The sequence below is a fragment of the Chondrus crispus genome, genomic scaffold, assembly GCF_000350225.1.
Source record: "Chondrus crispus Stackhouse genomic scaffold, scaffold_35, whole genome shotgun sequence".
Taxonomy (NCBI): Eukaryota; Rhodophyta; class Florideophyceae; order Gigartinales; family Gigartinaceae; genus Chondrus; species Chondrus crispus.
In genome coordinates, this window is record NW_005179258.1 from 11,813 (window position 1) to 26,250 (window position 14,438).

The 14,438-nt window shown below is 49.4% G+C and overlaps 2 protein-coding genes across 2 annotated transcripts; both read left to right on the forward strand.

The window, feature by feature from the left end:
- The first annotated feature begins 2,335 nt into the window (after positions 1-2,335).
- On the forward strand, positions 2,336-5,515 carry CHC_T00008934001 (NB-ARC protein). Its single transcript, XM_005718079.1, has one exon. The coding sequence runs from the start codon at positions 2,336-2,338 to the stop codon at positions 5,513-5,515; it is 3,180 nt and encodes a 1,059-aa protein (XP_005718136.1).
- A 146-nt stretch (positions 5,516-5,661) lies between these two features.
- CHC_T00006091001 (hypothetical protein) lies at positions 5,662-6,099 on the forward strand. Its single transcript, XM_005718080.1, has one exon. It carries the CDS (start codon positions 5,662-5,664, stop codon positions 6,097-6,099), a length of 438 nt encoding a protein of 145 aa, XP_005718137.1.
- Positions 6,100-14,438: the final 8,339 nt, after the last annotated feature.

The following is a 14,438-nucleotide window of genomic DNA, read 5'->3' on the forward strand; positions in this document are numbered from 1 at the left end:
TATCGGCGGACGCGGCGGGAATATCGGCGGCGTCAGCGGAATTGCGGAAGGGCGCGGCGCGTCACACCCAGCGCGCCTGGCGGGAGCCAGGCGGGCCGCCCCGCGCGGCCGGAGGCTAACCGCGGCGCGGGGCGCGAGGCTGTACCTTTCGCAAGACGTTTCGCAAGAGCCGGGCGGGGCATGCCGCGGCTACTCTTTGACCGCGTGCACGGCGCCGAAGGACACGCCCTCCGCGCTGTTTCGAGAGGCGGCGCCGATCGGTCGTGCACGGGCGTCTCTGATCAGAACGCTCATTAATGACGGTGCAGTATTGTACACTAGCTCGAGGGCAGGAATTTTAAGACAGGGCACTCCACTCTCGCGCCCGCCACCCTGCTTACCGACTTTGCACTTGCAAGGCACACGCGGTGCACGTTGTGAAAAAGGAGGTGGCAACGTCCTCGAACGGCCCCAGGTGTGGCATCAAGTCCTTTTTGAGCAACCAGCATTCACGCCGAGCCGCCAACAAGCGGCTCATTCCACACATCGCTGCAGCAGTTAAAGGAGGCCCTCAGGGCCTGAGTATACAGAAGGAAGAGGGAATGCTCGGCTCGACGAGTCTCTACAACGACGGTACATATTACAGTACAGATCTGTACAGGGGATACAGTACAGGGGATACAGTGGGCAAAAAAAACGTTAGAAATTAGTTGAATTTCTAACGTTTTTTGGTTGGTGAGAAATTAGTTGAATTTCTCACCCTTACAGTTCACCGATCACCATACAGTATCCTTCGGCTTCTGTAAGTAGCTTTTCCTTGTTGCCTCTTACAGACCCCCATACTGTAATAACTTGTACTTGCGCGCTCCTGGTCCTCACTCAGGACCAGGAGAGCGCAAGTACAGTACAAGTTATCAGGTCAGGGCTCCTGACCTAACCTAGCCGCTGGCGTTGTCACTCGTGTCCACCTGTCCAGCTGGACAGGTCGCGTTTGCTTTTATTTTTTCGATGCCTTACACCATTCCACATAACCCACCCCCTCCGCCCTCTCTGTCGAGTCTGCCATCCTTCCATCCTTTCCCTGCTTCTTAAATGTTTGGCCAAAGCATCCCGCTCCCTACCACTGCACTGTGTGCGCACATACCCAACGAATGATGGGTTCACGCGCTATTAGCCGCACCAGGCCCAGCTTGTCAGACTGTGCGCTAGTTGCGCAAGGTTTTCCGGCACGCTGCACGTCGTATGGTTGGCTCAAGCGGGACGCGAATCTCGATGTACGGCGCGGCAGACGGGGGCGTGAACGCGCGTGCACCGATGTGGAGGGAGGTGATGCTGTCAACAGCATCGCATGGCGCTAGAATGCACTGTGGACAGTGCAGCGACAGTAGGGAATCTTTCTCTCTCAGTGCCTCCACCCTTCCTTCCCCGTTTGAGAGCCGCCAAGCTTCCACTTGGAAGCTTGCGCGGAACAATGCAGAAACCCTTGAAATTACAACTAAAAAATACCGCACAGCGGGAGCAGCCTTACTAAACTCACGATGTGCCAACAACGCAGCAACAATCCGCTCAACAGCCGCCTTCTTCTTTGACAAGCGTAAAGTTTTAGGAAATCGCTCCACCCTTAAGTGCGTCTTTCCGCGAAGAAGTCACACAAACATTCATTCACGGAAGAACAAGCGAAAGCACATCAGCTCACCCTACTGACCCACACGACCGTCGCCACTGTTTCCGCTTTCGTCGACAACGACAAGAGTACCACGCGCTGAACGCGTCCTTCAACCTTCGCGTCTCTGTTTTTGTAACAGCCGGTGCCGTTCTCACGCATAACACACTCCGCACCTCACCAACTTGTCTTTAGCTATTCACAGAAAAAATGCAGGAAAGCTTCCGGCAAGAGACGGGACCATATAGAAATCGGAGAAAGATGCACTCTACCGATGTGTTCATAAGCCATGCTGGCCCGGACAAGCTACACATCGCACGTCCCCTTTTCGAGAAATTGCAAGCTCATGGTTTAAATTGCTTCCTCGACAGAATCTCGATGGCGCCCGGGGACTGCGGAGAGGATGAAATGATGAAGGCTTTGGTGTCTGCGAAGGTCGGTGTTTTTATACTTTCTCCCGAGTTTGCGGCTCGAAAGTGGACGATGAGGGAACTGCGTTGCTTCCTACGCCGACGGAGTGAGGCGATAGGGAGTGGGATGCGGGCACCGACACTGATTCCGGTGTTTTACAGACTAAGTATTCGTGAATGCAGAGAGCTGGAGCCCGCTCGGTACCAGGATGATGAAGGAAATAATATTTTTGAAGTGGAGAAGTTTTATAGCGAGGAACGACAGCTCGAAGCGAGCACGGAAATGGTGAAGAGAGAGCTAGAAGAGCTGGCAGGTATCACTGGGATTGAAAACGACGAAAGGGCAACGAACCTGCTGGAAGATGAATTCAGCCATCTTGCAAGGAAAATCCTTGTGGAGCGAGTGTTTCTGTGGGTGAAAAAGAATAGTGAGGAGGATTCAAGTGATGAAGTGAGAGAAGTTTTGAATGCAAGTGGCCAAGTTGGAACCCAAGCTGCCGTCACGTCCACCGCACGATGTACGCTTGATGTGTTCACGCCCTGTATACACGCAGAGCACAATCCCGACGAAATATATTTGCAACTGAATTCTCGGGGGATCGATGGATCACCGAATACGTGTGAGGCACGGCTAAAGGAGGCCGTGCTAAGTACCGATAGGAATACAAGTATAGGAGCAACGGCAACGGGGAAGGGCGGAGTCGGGAAGACATGCGCTCTTCGAGCGATTGCGCACGACGATGACATCAAGGCTCGGTTTTCAGGCGGAGTGTACTTCATGTCCTTGGGGAAAGACGCCAGCGTAGGGCGGCTGATTGAGCAACTGTGTATAGCCGTAGAGGCGTCTGGTGGCAACCAGGCGTCTGCAAAAATGCGAGAGCAAACCGAGTTGAGCAGGGTACTGACCAAGATGCGAGCATGGTTCAACACACGTGTATGCCTGTTCATTATTGATGATGTGTGGGCCGTGAATGATATAGATGCGTGTATTCTTCAGAAGTTGTCCATTCTCGCTGACACTGCAGGAGACATCCGAGAGAGGAGCAGACTTCTGTATTCCACGAGGGACTCAGAGCTGAAACAGGTCGGTAAGCGAGTGACTTTCGAGCCGAGGGAAAGGGAAGGGAGCGATTCAGTTCACATGCTCATGCTTGCAAGCGGGGCGAACCCGGAGGAAGCTAATGATCCGAGATGCAAAAAGGCGGTGAGCGAAATATTGAAATTGTGTGCTGGTTTGCCGCTTGCTCTGAACCTAGCCGGGACGGGTGTCAGGTACATGAGAGAGAGATGGGAGGGAGAAAAGTCACAAGCGTGGGAGGCATACCTTTCGAAGATGAAGAGGCTTAACACGCTTCGTAGTGAGAGTCCAGAGGATGGGTATGCGTCGTTAGACGCGACATTTGGAGCCAATCGAGCCAGTGCTCACCCGATGGACCATGTTTGGAGCACTGTCACTGGCTCCATTATCGATTTGGTACGCAGAAGGATCCTCCATGGTACGAATGCTACTCCTCCCAGAGACTTTGAGATACAACCTGCGGCGCATGCCATACTTCATGCTCTGAGTCCTCACTTGGACTTTGCTGCATCTTCCAAGATACAACCTCCGCCGCCTCATGCTCTGAGTCCTCACTTGGACTTTGCTGCATCTTCCAAGATACAACCTCCGCCGCCTTATGCTCTGAGTCCTCACTCGGACTTTGCTGCATCTTCCAAGATAGAACCTCCGCCGCGTGGGATGCATCATCCTCTGAGTCCTCACTTGGACGGTGCTGCATCTTTCAAGAAGCCGCTAACCCGTCCTCACTTGGGCAGTGTTGCATCTCCCAAGAAACGGCGATTCCAGCCTCTACCTTTCGTGCCAGAGATCTTTAGGACCCGACAGAAAAAGTCCGTAGGCGAGGTTTTGAGAGGCACCTCAAAGCGTATCGATCCAGAGATCGGAGTGTCACTGTCCCTAGACGAGCTGTATACAGTCACCTCAGAGCATTTCGATGCTACGATTGTAGCGTCAGGGTTGGCGGGCCTCATGCACCATGTACGCGCTGTAACTGAGAATCCGGGCGAGTCGAGCAGCATCTTCGTGATAGCGACTACCGCTTGGGTCTGTGTTTCGACTTCGTTCATACTATGGCGCCATGCCCAAGGCTTCAGAGGTGTGTCTATAGATCGGGGGGCCTGTTCAGACATAGATGGTGAAGTCCATCCTGAGACAGATGAGCGAGATGTGCTCTGGCTGGGGACGACTGCAGATCTAATCATGACAGCAACTGACCGCGGAGGTGCTGGCCACGCCTGGAACTGTCTGCCGTGCTACATTGAGCGCCGGCTGTATGTGCTTGGCGCTGTCAAAGACCATTATAGTAGAGGAGGGCCTTATAATGTCAATGAGCTACCATGCCGACCGTCAGCAGTCGGCGACGATCTCACCTCAGGAAAAATCATGCTGCGTGGCTTTCAGAACAGAGTTGATGAGGCCGTTATTTTACAATGTCGCAACGGAGTGCTTCATGTCACTAACGACTTCCAACAAACCGATGGCATCGGTCATGATTCATGCGTCCCAGACATCACCGTAGGCGAGAGAGCTTTTATACCAGCCGCCACTCTCTCTGAAGTACCCGACCCTGAGGTCGCCGAATTGCTGAGCAGCAAGGACGTCAAGAGTTGGGCGTTGGAGAATAGGGTGTCAGACACAGTTGCAGACATCCTGAGAGAGGTAGCAGCTAGGCATGAGCTAAGTAGAGAACGTCAAATCTCTGTGGCGTCGATGTTAAGCCTTTTCTGGAGGTCTGCGTTTGAGATGAAAACCGCTACTATGAAATACGTACGCATTGACCCGGGTCGGAAATGGGGTACCGGGAGGAAGAGTTACTTGATTATCTCGAGCGGGGCAGTCTACTTATGCAGGGGTAAGCGGATAATCTCAAGGACTCTCTCGCTAGGACTTGGTTTTGACCCAGTGGCCATGCAAGTGGGAGTGACGGCTAGCATGCGAGATATCGAAAACTACGAGCTACTTTCCCAACTAAGCTCATTAGTTTGTGGCGAAGAAGTTGTAAGTAGGTTGGGTTTTGGAAGTACCCCAGAGGGTATTGGTGCGACAGCTGATGCCGAGGGTCTGAATGACTGTGTTAGCCAACTTGTCATAGCCTTGACCATGCTGCGCGATGTGGCTAAATATCACGGCAGATATGGTTGTATAGACGCTAGACAGAAAGTGGAGATATCCCCTCAGCTAGTGTTGGCTGATCTACCTGTGCCTTACTCGATCGCAGAGGCCATAATGCCGGTTGCTGGTAGGAGAGTCAAGTCTACATTACAAGTCTTAGACGGCGTGGAGGAGTTTTCGGGCAAGTTACCCACGTTCAAACCAGTGGTAGTCGGCGGAAGAAGACACTCGAATGCACAGCTGGTTGAGGTGTCAGTATCCGCGGTAACCAGGTCGAGCATAGCGCCTTAGCGCGACACTCTTTTGTTAAGTCTTGGTTTGAGACTCTTTGCTTTCCTTTTTACTGATCTATTGATTGACTTCACATGTTAGTGGACTATTCTCATATTCTCATATTCTTATACCTTTGCCTTCAGCCCAACCGAAGTTTGGCGTCCATGCGTATCAACCGACAGTGTTGCATTTACTGTGTTGGATTTCGCTACTACATATACTGTGCACCCCCCCCCCCCACCTGTCTCCTGGCCAGGGGGCACTCCCTTTTACCACATACAGGTGTGTGTGTGCAGTACACACCTGTACTGACAATCGTAAATGCAAAGCCCGTGCTTGCACTGGTATTGGAATGCTGGCAATGTACGTGTGCATTCAGAAATCCCTGCTGGTGTTTACACGTGTCCAGCAGCTACCACGCATTGCTGTATACATTGCTGTACACATTGCTGTGTATTTTCTCGGTCTGGATGCGGCGATGGCGCTACAGTACATGCCATCCCTATCTTCGTAATATCTTTAGAGCACGAACGGGAATAAGGCATGCAGTACGCGAAACGCAAATAAATACACCACCCCCATCATCGAGTGGGTTTTCATGAAATACTTACCGGAAACATAAAAACGCCCACTCTTTGACACTGTGAATAGTGTTAGACGATCACACACACATTTGTGAACCAAGGTGAGATAAGGGAGGCTTCCACCATTTGTTCTACCGTGCTGCCATGAAATCAAGATTCATCATGACTCAAGCATAGTTTACCGAATGTCTGGAACAGTCCTTGGAAGTAGGATTTAAGGCGACGCCTCGGAGCCTTCAAGTCTCTTTCTCCCTCAAGTCGTCGCTTGCTTTTTCCCACCGTCCCACCCGCACTTCGTGCCCTGTCACAAGTCGTGCTCTTTAGCGCGCAGTCCGCTTACCGGCCTCCGCTATTTTCCTTTCATTTTCTGGTAACTGTAAGCCTTTGTAGCACACTGACTTTCTGTTCAAAAAAATGCTCAAACCTCATTAAAAATTCGTTTGATCTTCAACACAAGTCTAACCTTGAAGAAACAAGATTACACTTTTTATTTGAGCGTCTGCACTGGTCAAGGGGTTCCAATTCATTTTAGTGCAACGTGTACGCATTTAGTTGGCGCTTCAAGCACGGCACCTGATATTTCTTGGAGAGTCCCAACTAACAGTTCGGCAACTATTTTGGCAAACATAAATTATTTTGGCAATGCACTGCTACCCATTTTGCCGCACTTTTCCGAAACAGAATCACCCGAACAGCCCCCGCCACTTGCAAACTCTGTAACTCAGTACAACGATTACAAACTGCCCGCCTTTTACGGTTTTGGCGCCATGCCAAAGCCCGTTATTACCGCGTGTCGGCCAAAAATTCAGGCTGTGGCATGCCATTACAACGTAATATGCTTTTCATATCGATCGGTAGCCCCCATCATCGCCCTTCAAATCATGGAAAACTATCGAGACGACCTTTGGAAGGCGATTTTTCGCCGCTTCAGTGATGAGGTACCTTGAAAAACGTTGGAAAAGAGCCATGGAATACCAGCAACTACTCTCAGGCGATTTTGCAAGAAGTAGACAAGGGCTTACCCGGAGTATCAAGCGCAATTCTATGGTGACATTCATATTCAATGCGGTTCTGCTGGGCGCCCACGCATGCTACACGAAACTGAAGAATCCACCATTGCAGAAGCTATGAAGCACTTCGTCGACCACAACACCCCGTTGACGCGCTGCCAGACACAAAACCTCGTCGCTCACTACGTGGGTCTGTTGCCCCACTCTCGACAACACGATATAAAATTCGTTAACAACTGCCCTTGCCTGCCGTGGGTGGACCAAATGGCAAAACGTCATGGGCAAACTACAAAGCGGTGCGCGTTATCGAACAAAACCGTGGAGAGGCCCTCTCAAAAAGCGTTTTTGCGGAACACATTGCTCGCGTTCAAGTAGCATGTGATCGTTTTCGCATTAGAGATAGTAAGTTGATCTTTAATATAGACCAATCAGGTGCTTCATTCGAAAAGATGGTTGGAAAAAGCCGATGAAAAGGGTATAGAGCCCAAAAAATGCCACTAGTGCAGACAGGGATTCGCACAAAGGGAAAGCTTGACAGAGTAACAGTGATGCCGGTTGTCTATGCCGCAGGTGTAGGGTAGACACCCGTGATCGTATTTCCCGGAAAGAAAGCCCACTATCGCCATGTGCAGGGACAAATTCGGACTTTAAGGGACGTTTTACTCCCTTGTTACCTGTTTCAACTTGAAATACCCGGGGTCAACACTGAAATTATTTATCTGTGGGCACAAAAATTTATTGATGAAACGGCTGAGCTGAGGGCAAACCATCAGCACTTGCTGCTGGTAATTGATGGATATGGTTCACATGTCCAATTTCGTACTCTGCAGCTGCTAAAAGAAAGCAACATAGTCGTCATTGCGCTTCCTTCGCACACTTCCCATCTGTTACAGCCTCTTGATGTTACTGTTTTCGGTTCGTACAAGTCATATCTCCAGCAAGCGATGCGCAGTGCTGCATTAAGGAAAAGGATTCTAAACGCATTCGACATTGGCAAATGCATTAGCCAAGCTTACGCTAGGGCGGTTATTTGTCCCAACATTAAGATTGGATTCGTTAAAACAGGGCTATGGAACCCTGAAAGCCTAACTTCAGGTGTCTTTGCACTGTGTAGTCTGTTTGAGGGAAGCTGTGTTGAAGGGAATAACGGAAATGTCGAATTACATGCTCTTTTGCGATCATTTGCGCGCGGCGGGCGTTCACTACTTCGCGATGCCTAAGTGCAAGAGAGTGGCACTGTGCGAATTGGGACTAGAACTAGATCCCATTTAACGTTGGAGTCAGTACTGGACGCTCTCAAACGACGTGATGAACGGCGACGCAGTAGAACGAGACAATTGCAAAGCCGAGAGATGAACAAAGACTTTTACTGTGAGACGGCGAAGGAAAAACGTTGGTTGGTTTCTCTCGCTGCGAAGCGCAGCATAGTACGAGGCAAGCTGCGACAATCGCGTCGAGAGAGGCGCCTAGTTCGGTCGATGCGTGCAGCAGCAGCATTTCAGAACATGAGTGACATATCGTAGTGGTGGCGAAGGTTTTGTCGTTTGTAGTATAACGACGGACGCGCGCGCGGGGAGATTATTAACAGTGCGGCCGTGCACGGTGGACACGTGGGCGGGTGTGCCCACGTGTAGGGAGCGCGCGCGTGCTGAGCGGTCGTAATCTGGCGTACGTGTACAGTAGTGCACGTGTCGGCCAAGCGGTAGTCTACCAGTATGACGCGTGTACGCTAGCACACGTGGCATCCGTGCGGTAGTCTGTAAGCAGCGCGTGTGTACAGTAGTACACACGTGTAGCCGCAGCGTCCGCGCGGTAATTAGGAATTGAGGCGCTAGTTTTTTAATGGCGTACAGTATCTGGTACGCACTAGGCGGCTGGTACTGTATACTGGGACAGGTGTCCGAGGCGTCCCTCTGAGGGGTTAAGACCTGACACCCGTCCCCACCAGTAAACTGGGGCAAGCTCGCCCCCGTCCCTTTCGCGCCTATATACGTCCGTTTCGGTTGTCTATCGCGCGCGATGGCTTCTAACCCGTTACCGGTCGCTCCCGTTCACGCACCACGGGGCGACTGCGCGTAACCGGCCAGTGAGCCACTCCCTTTTCGCGAGCTCGTCCGATCGGTTACCGCGCGCCGCGCGTCTCGCGTCGCGAGCTCCCTCGGCTCATCCTCCGAGCCTCTCGCCCGCTAGGGTTTGAGGAGAGTTGTACCACATCGTTGAGCACAGTGTCAACTGTGTCTCTCTCAGATTTTCAGGGACAGTGACGTGTACAGTCCCAAAACGTTGAATAAAGTGATTTTTGGGCCACGGCGATTATTTGAAGTTGCCAGATTAGTTCCCATGCGATTTGGGCCTTTCAAAGGGGTTCATTTAAGTGACTTCATTTCCTTGAATGAACACATGTTGTGATTTCGCAACCGTATGTAATGCTAGATGTGCCTTTTCTGTGCTTATTGAGCTTGCAACTGTCAAAATTGGTGAAAGGCTTGGTAAGATACGGCTTTTTCACCAGACATGCCCAGAAAAAAAGGTCACTTGCCACATTTTATCATGAACTGTTACAGTACATTAAGAATGAACTGGTTCCCGTATTATTCCACCCCACTGGTCAACCCTCTCGTTTGACGACCTCGTCACATCGCAGTTACGATCTGCCACAATCTGCCTCGCTCCGCCACGGACGAGAATAACTCCTCGCTCTCAAACCCGTCTAGACGCAATCTGCGCACTACTGCTATCGCTATCGCTGCGCGAAGCACCTTAAGGAATATTCTTGGCAGCGATGCCTGCGACGAGCTCGAATGTGCAGCCGTCGTCTGGTATCAGATGCAAGCGATGGCCATAAAGTAATTGAACCAATTGCAGGAGCATCCCCGGGGTTCTTGGCCAGGTTGGCGTCCCAATGTCCCGAAGGACTTCCGCGCTACCCATAAACGGCTAATGCTCGACTCATTCTGGCCTGCAAATGAGTTCAGGCGAGATAGGTCAAACCAAGTGGGCTCTTTCTACTACAATGAGCAATTTGAGCGAAGGTTCAGCATGTCGCTTGTCCTCTTCGACCGCATTTCCTCAAGCGTAGTAATACACAACCCTTTCTTACAGAGGGGCCTCTTTCCTGATTGCACAGGAAAAGTTAGGTCTTCCCCGCTCCCGAAGGTGGTTTCATCGTTAAGATATTTGAAATATGGCTCTCCGGCTGATAGTCTCGATGATTATTTGAAATTATGGGAAGCTCCAACTTTGGAATCTATGAAGCAGTTTCGTTGTTCCATGGTACAGCAGTTTGGTCCCCAATATTTACGTCCACTATCTGTTTCCAAGCTAAATAACAAAAGTCGTAGGCGAAGAAGAATCTTTTTAAGGTTGAGGTGTCCTTTCATTTTCAGTTCGCAGAGTAGTTACTACTTACATACTCAGTCTTGCAGGCCCTAGGAACTAGCAGAGGTAAAGGAAATGAATACAGATGTCTATCTCCAATCTGGTGTGTCTATTTTACCAAAGATACAATTCAGCACATCGGCAGATCGCTACCTTGATTGTCTGATTGCGAGAAAATGTGGCTTATTGGATCGAGAAAAACACGAACAATTTCGATCCGGATCTCTACAGTCTATCTTATCATGGGATGCATCTTTCGCGTCTACCCGTGACTGTTACACTTCAGTAATGCGGGATCTCAGTACTATCGCCGACATAGAAATGACAAGCACCAATTGAGTCTTTCTACTTCTACACTAAGTACTAATGCCTCTGATTTCGAGAAGCTGGGGTTTCCAGGGTGTATTGGGCTTTTGGATTGTGCTGGTTGGGGTTGGGACCAATGCCCGAAGGCTATACAGAACATTAATATGGGGAAAGAGTGAAAGCCAACATTGCGAATGGAGGTTATATGCGACATGGATATCAGGATATGGCATTTATGTTTTGGATTCTCGAGATCCATGAACGATCTCAATATTTGAAGTGCTGGTCTGCATTTTGCAAACATTCTGAACGGAAGCTCTCCCCATTGATATAGAATAACTTATTGATGGAGAATTGCTTAAGTAGTGCTACTATTTGGTGGACGGAATCTACCCGAAGTAGAAAATATTTATAAGTACTGTTTCTAATCCTACAAGTGCAAAGCTGAAGAAATTCGCGACGTTGCAGGAGGGCGTGCGGAAGAGTATTGAGAGAGTGTTTGGGTCCTGTTTAAACGTTTTCGAGTCCTCGCTGAGCCATCGAGGCTGTGGTTCGGCGAAGAGATGGCGATAATTCTCCAGGCTTGTGTTATTATACACAATATGATAGTTGAAGAAATGAACGAGGGGTACACAGGTAATTGAATTGTAAGGATATGAGAACTTCTATACGAACTGTTTGACGCCGAAAGGGAGCAAACAGCAAGATGGTCTGATATTGGAAGTGTATCAGAGATCCCTGAGTCACAAGTCCCAATCACAGAGAGATTATGCAATGGGTACTGCGGTGTTAACACCGACATTAAGAACCATGTAGTACAACTGTGTTCAACGACCGCCTCGGGGAGATGTGAACCGAACAGGGGAGCAGATGCTACTGTAGCGAGCGGACTTACATGCGCCTGCCGCTGAGCACAGCAATACCTCACGGGTCACAAGTGGTACAACCGGTGGCAGGCATCGTGGCCACGGGCACACGTGTGTAATCCATACGGTGGGTAGTTAATACGTAGTAGTTAATGGCACAAATTAAGTAATTGCGTACAGTAGCTGGTATACAGTAAGTAACAGCTACCATGGCGCGACAGGTGTCCTGGTGTCCATAGGGGTTAAGACCGGGAGCCCCTGCCCCGTCCCAGTAAAGAGAAGGCAGACTGGACTCCCTTTCCTTTAGGGCTATTAGCTACATCCGTTCCGGTTTTCTCTTTTAGCTCGAGCTTCTAACCCGTGACCCGCCGTCCGGTTTTAGCACCTCCGACCTGCTGTGCGCAACCGCCCATGTGTGCCTTCCCTCTTTACGAGTCCTTTTTGTACGGTAATTTACTCACATGGGTATCTAATCAGTGAGCTCTCCCTTATTTCTAAACCCGGCTCACTTTTTTTGGGCGGCGTGAGGGTACCTATACCACAAACGGAGCTGAGCGAGCGCTGTTAATGAATGTGTTGATAGACAAGCTTCACAAATCCGCATAGCTGCAATACTGTGAAATTGCCGTTCTGTCCTAATTAGTAAAGAAACGAAAGTCCCACAATAAATTGTATGACGTCAACTATTGTGCAGCATAACAGTTTTAGAGTTTACATCTTGTCCGAAAAGAGACAATTGGTCACTACTCAAGAATTTCCATCACGGACATCTTGTTCATAGGGGTTTGACTAGATGGATAGATTGAATTGTTTCCTGCTCCTGCAGATGACCACTCAGTATAAGGTAGGAAGGACAACGGCAAAGTGAATGTCAATTCACTTATACTTTGTATAAACACACTGCCCATTTCCTTCCAAAATGGACTGGCTCCTCCATTCTTTTAAATGTTAGCATAGGACTACACTACAGTTCTATGCCATCCTAGAACGAACTGGCGAAAGAGGACAACAGTCCCGAATGGATGTTAGAGAAAAGGGTTGGGGATTGAAAGCAAAGGATATAAGCGATTATATGGACATTAGCTCCAGACTGAGGCCATAGTTTATTGTAGTCTAGCATCTACTGTATTGTTCTAAGTAACAACTGGGGTCTCTATAAAAGGCGCAAACTTCGGACGCGGAAAGTAAAAAGGAGAAGGGCATACTCACTCACTAACCCTGAGGGCCCCAAAACTTCAACCGCACTCAACAAAAGTAAGTCAGTCTGCTAATTATACCAACCCTGCGCACCTCTAAAAGCAGAGGCCCTGGTACACTCCACCTCGCGTATGTCGCCCGGATTCTCATAAATAGATAGAAATTTCGTCTCTCCCACGGCTTATACTTCGTATCCTCTACTTTTTGCATATGCTTGCACTGGCAATCCATCGTCGATATTTGAGTCTTCACTCATAAATTCGGAGTTTTGATCTTGAATTGAGACATTAACTTTGTTCTCCCGTGCCAGCTCTGCAATAAACATTTGCTCTTTAAGAATCGCGAACCGATTGAAAAGGGTAGGATCAGTACCGGGGATTTGGAACAAACTAACCCTGTAGTTCCGCTCTTCTCCATTGGACAATGGCTCTGAGATCTCATTCTGCTTTCTGCTCTCCTTGGCCATCCTATTTAGTCCGTCCGCTCCTTTGCTTAAAGCAAAATTTGTCATCAAATTCCCTATAGCGCGTTTTGCCTCTTCAGGACGTCTAGATATGGAGCCTATTTACCTACTTACAGGTTTCTTATCACCTAGAGATCTGTTAACCCAAATCCAAGCACGTTCACATCTAGCTTCATACCCTGTTTCGGTGCAGATTGTGTTGGTGTACTGCTACTGATTCGATTAGATTTAGGGCCAGGATCATGATCCATCTCTGATGCTTTCGCCGCTGCACTACGGGGTCACTTACTCCGAAATCAATAAATATTATTATTCTGGAGCAGGCATTTTATTGAGCGCATATTTTGAGAGAAAATATTCATCCAGAAATGGGTTTTGTTAGCCTCAATCTACCTATTCATTGCTGGGCAGCCCTCCTGTGTTCTAAAAATGAGATGGGGAACATTGTTCTCTTGCACGCATCATTTGTCAAGTACAATGACACCTCATTGCCGCAGCGTTCCGCAGCAGTGATCGTGCCTGCATTTTAATTTTTCGTTCTGGATTGGCCCTCCGGGCTTACTACGCCTGATCGCATCGCTCTACTGCGTGGAATACAGTGCCTTGCGGCATCGCACTGTTTACCGGTTCCATCTCCGCCTGGTTGCAATCATGAAACCCGTAAGTACTGGAGAAGAAATTGAGGTTAAATGGTTGCTCGACTTTTGTATCGGGAAAGGGCGCAGAAAGGGTCAGAAGATATCGAAAACGATATGGTGGAAAGCTGGAGTCACGAATATTGAGCTTATCAACGGCGCTGTTTTAGGCTATTTATGTTACGAAGAGGGACACGGAATTGTTGAAACAAAAATGCGCGCTCGTTTCATGGGACGCAAGCTGTCACATATAGGCAAAGGGTGTGAGAAAATGGCCAGTCAGACATGGCGGAGCCGCCAAAAGGAACCACTCGCGTCGGAGAGCGATTGCGAGTCCGTCTCCGAAACAGTCGAGGAAGGTTCCCTCTCGGATCCTGACTTTACACCCAATACGAACGAATCGTCCTTCCACGTGATTCATGACACTTCCCAAAAATCCCGAGGATGTACATGCCCAATACAGCACACTGGTGCCAGAATTGCCAATTTGGAACTTAAAGTG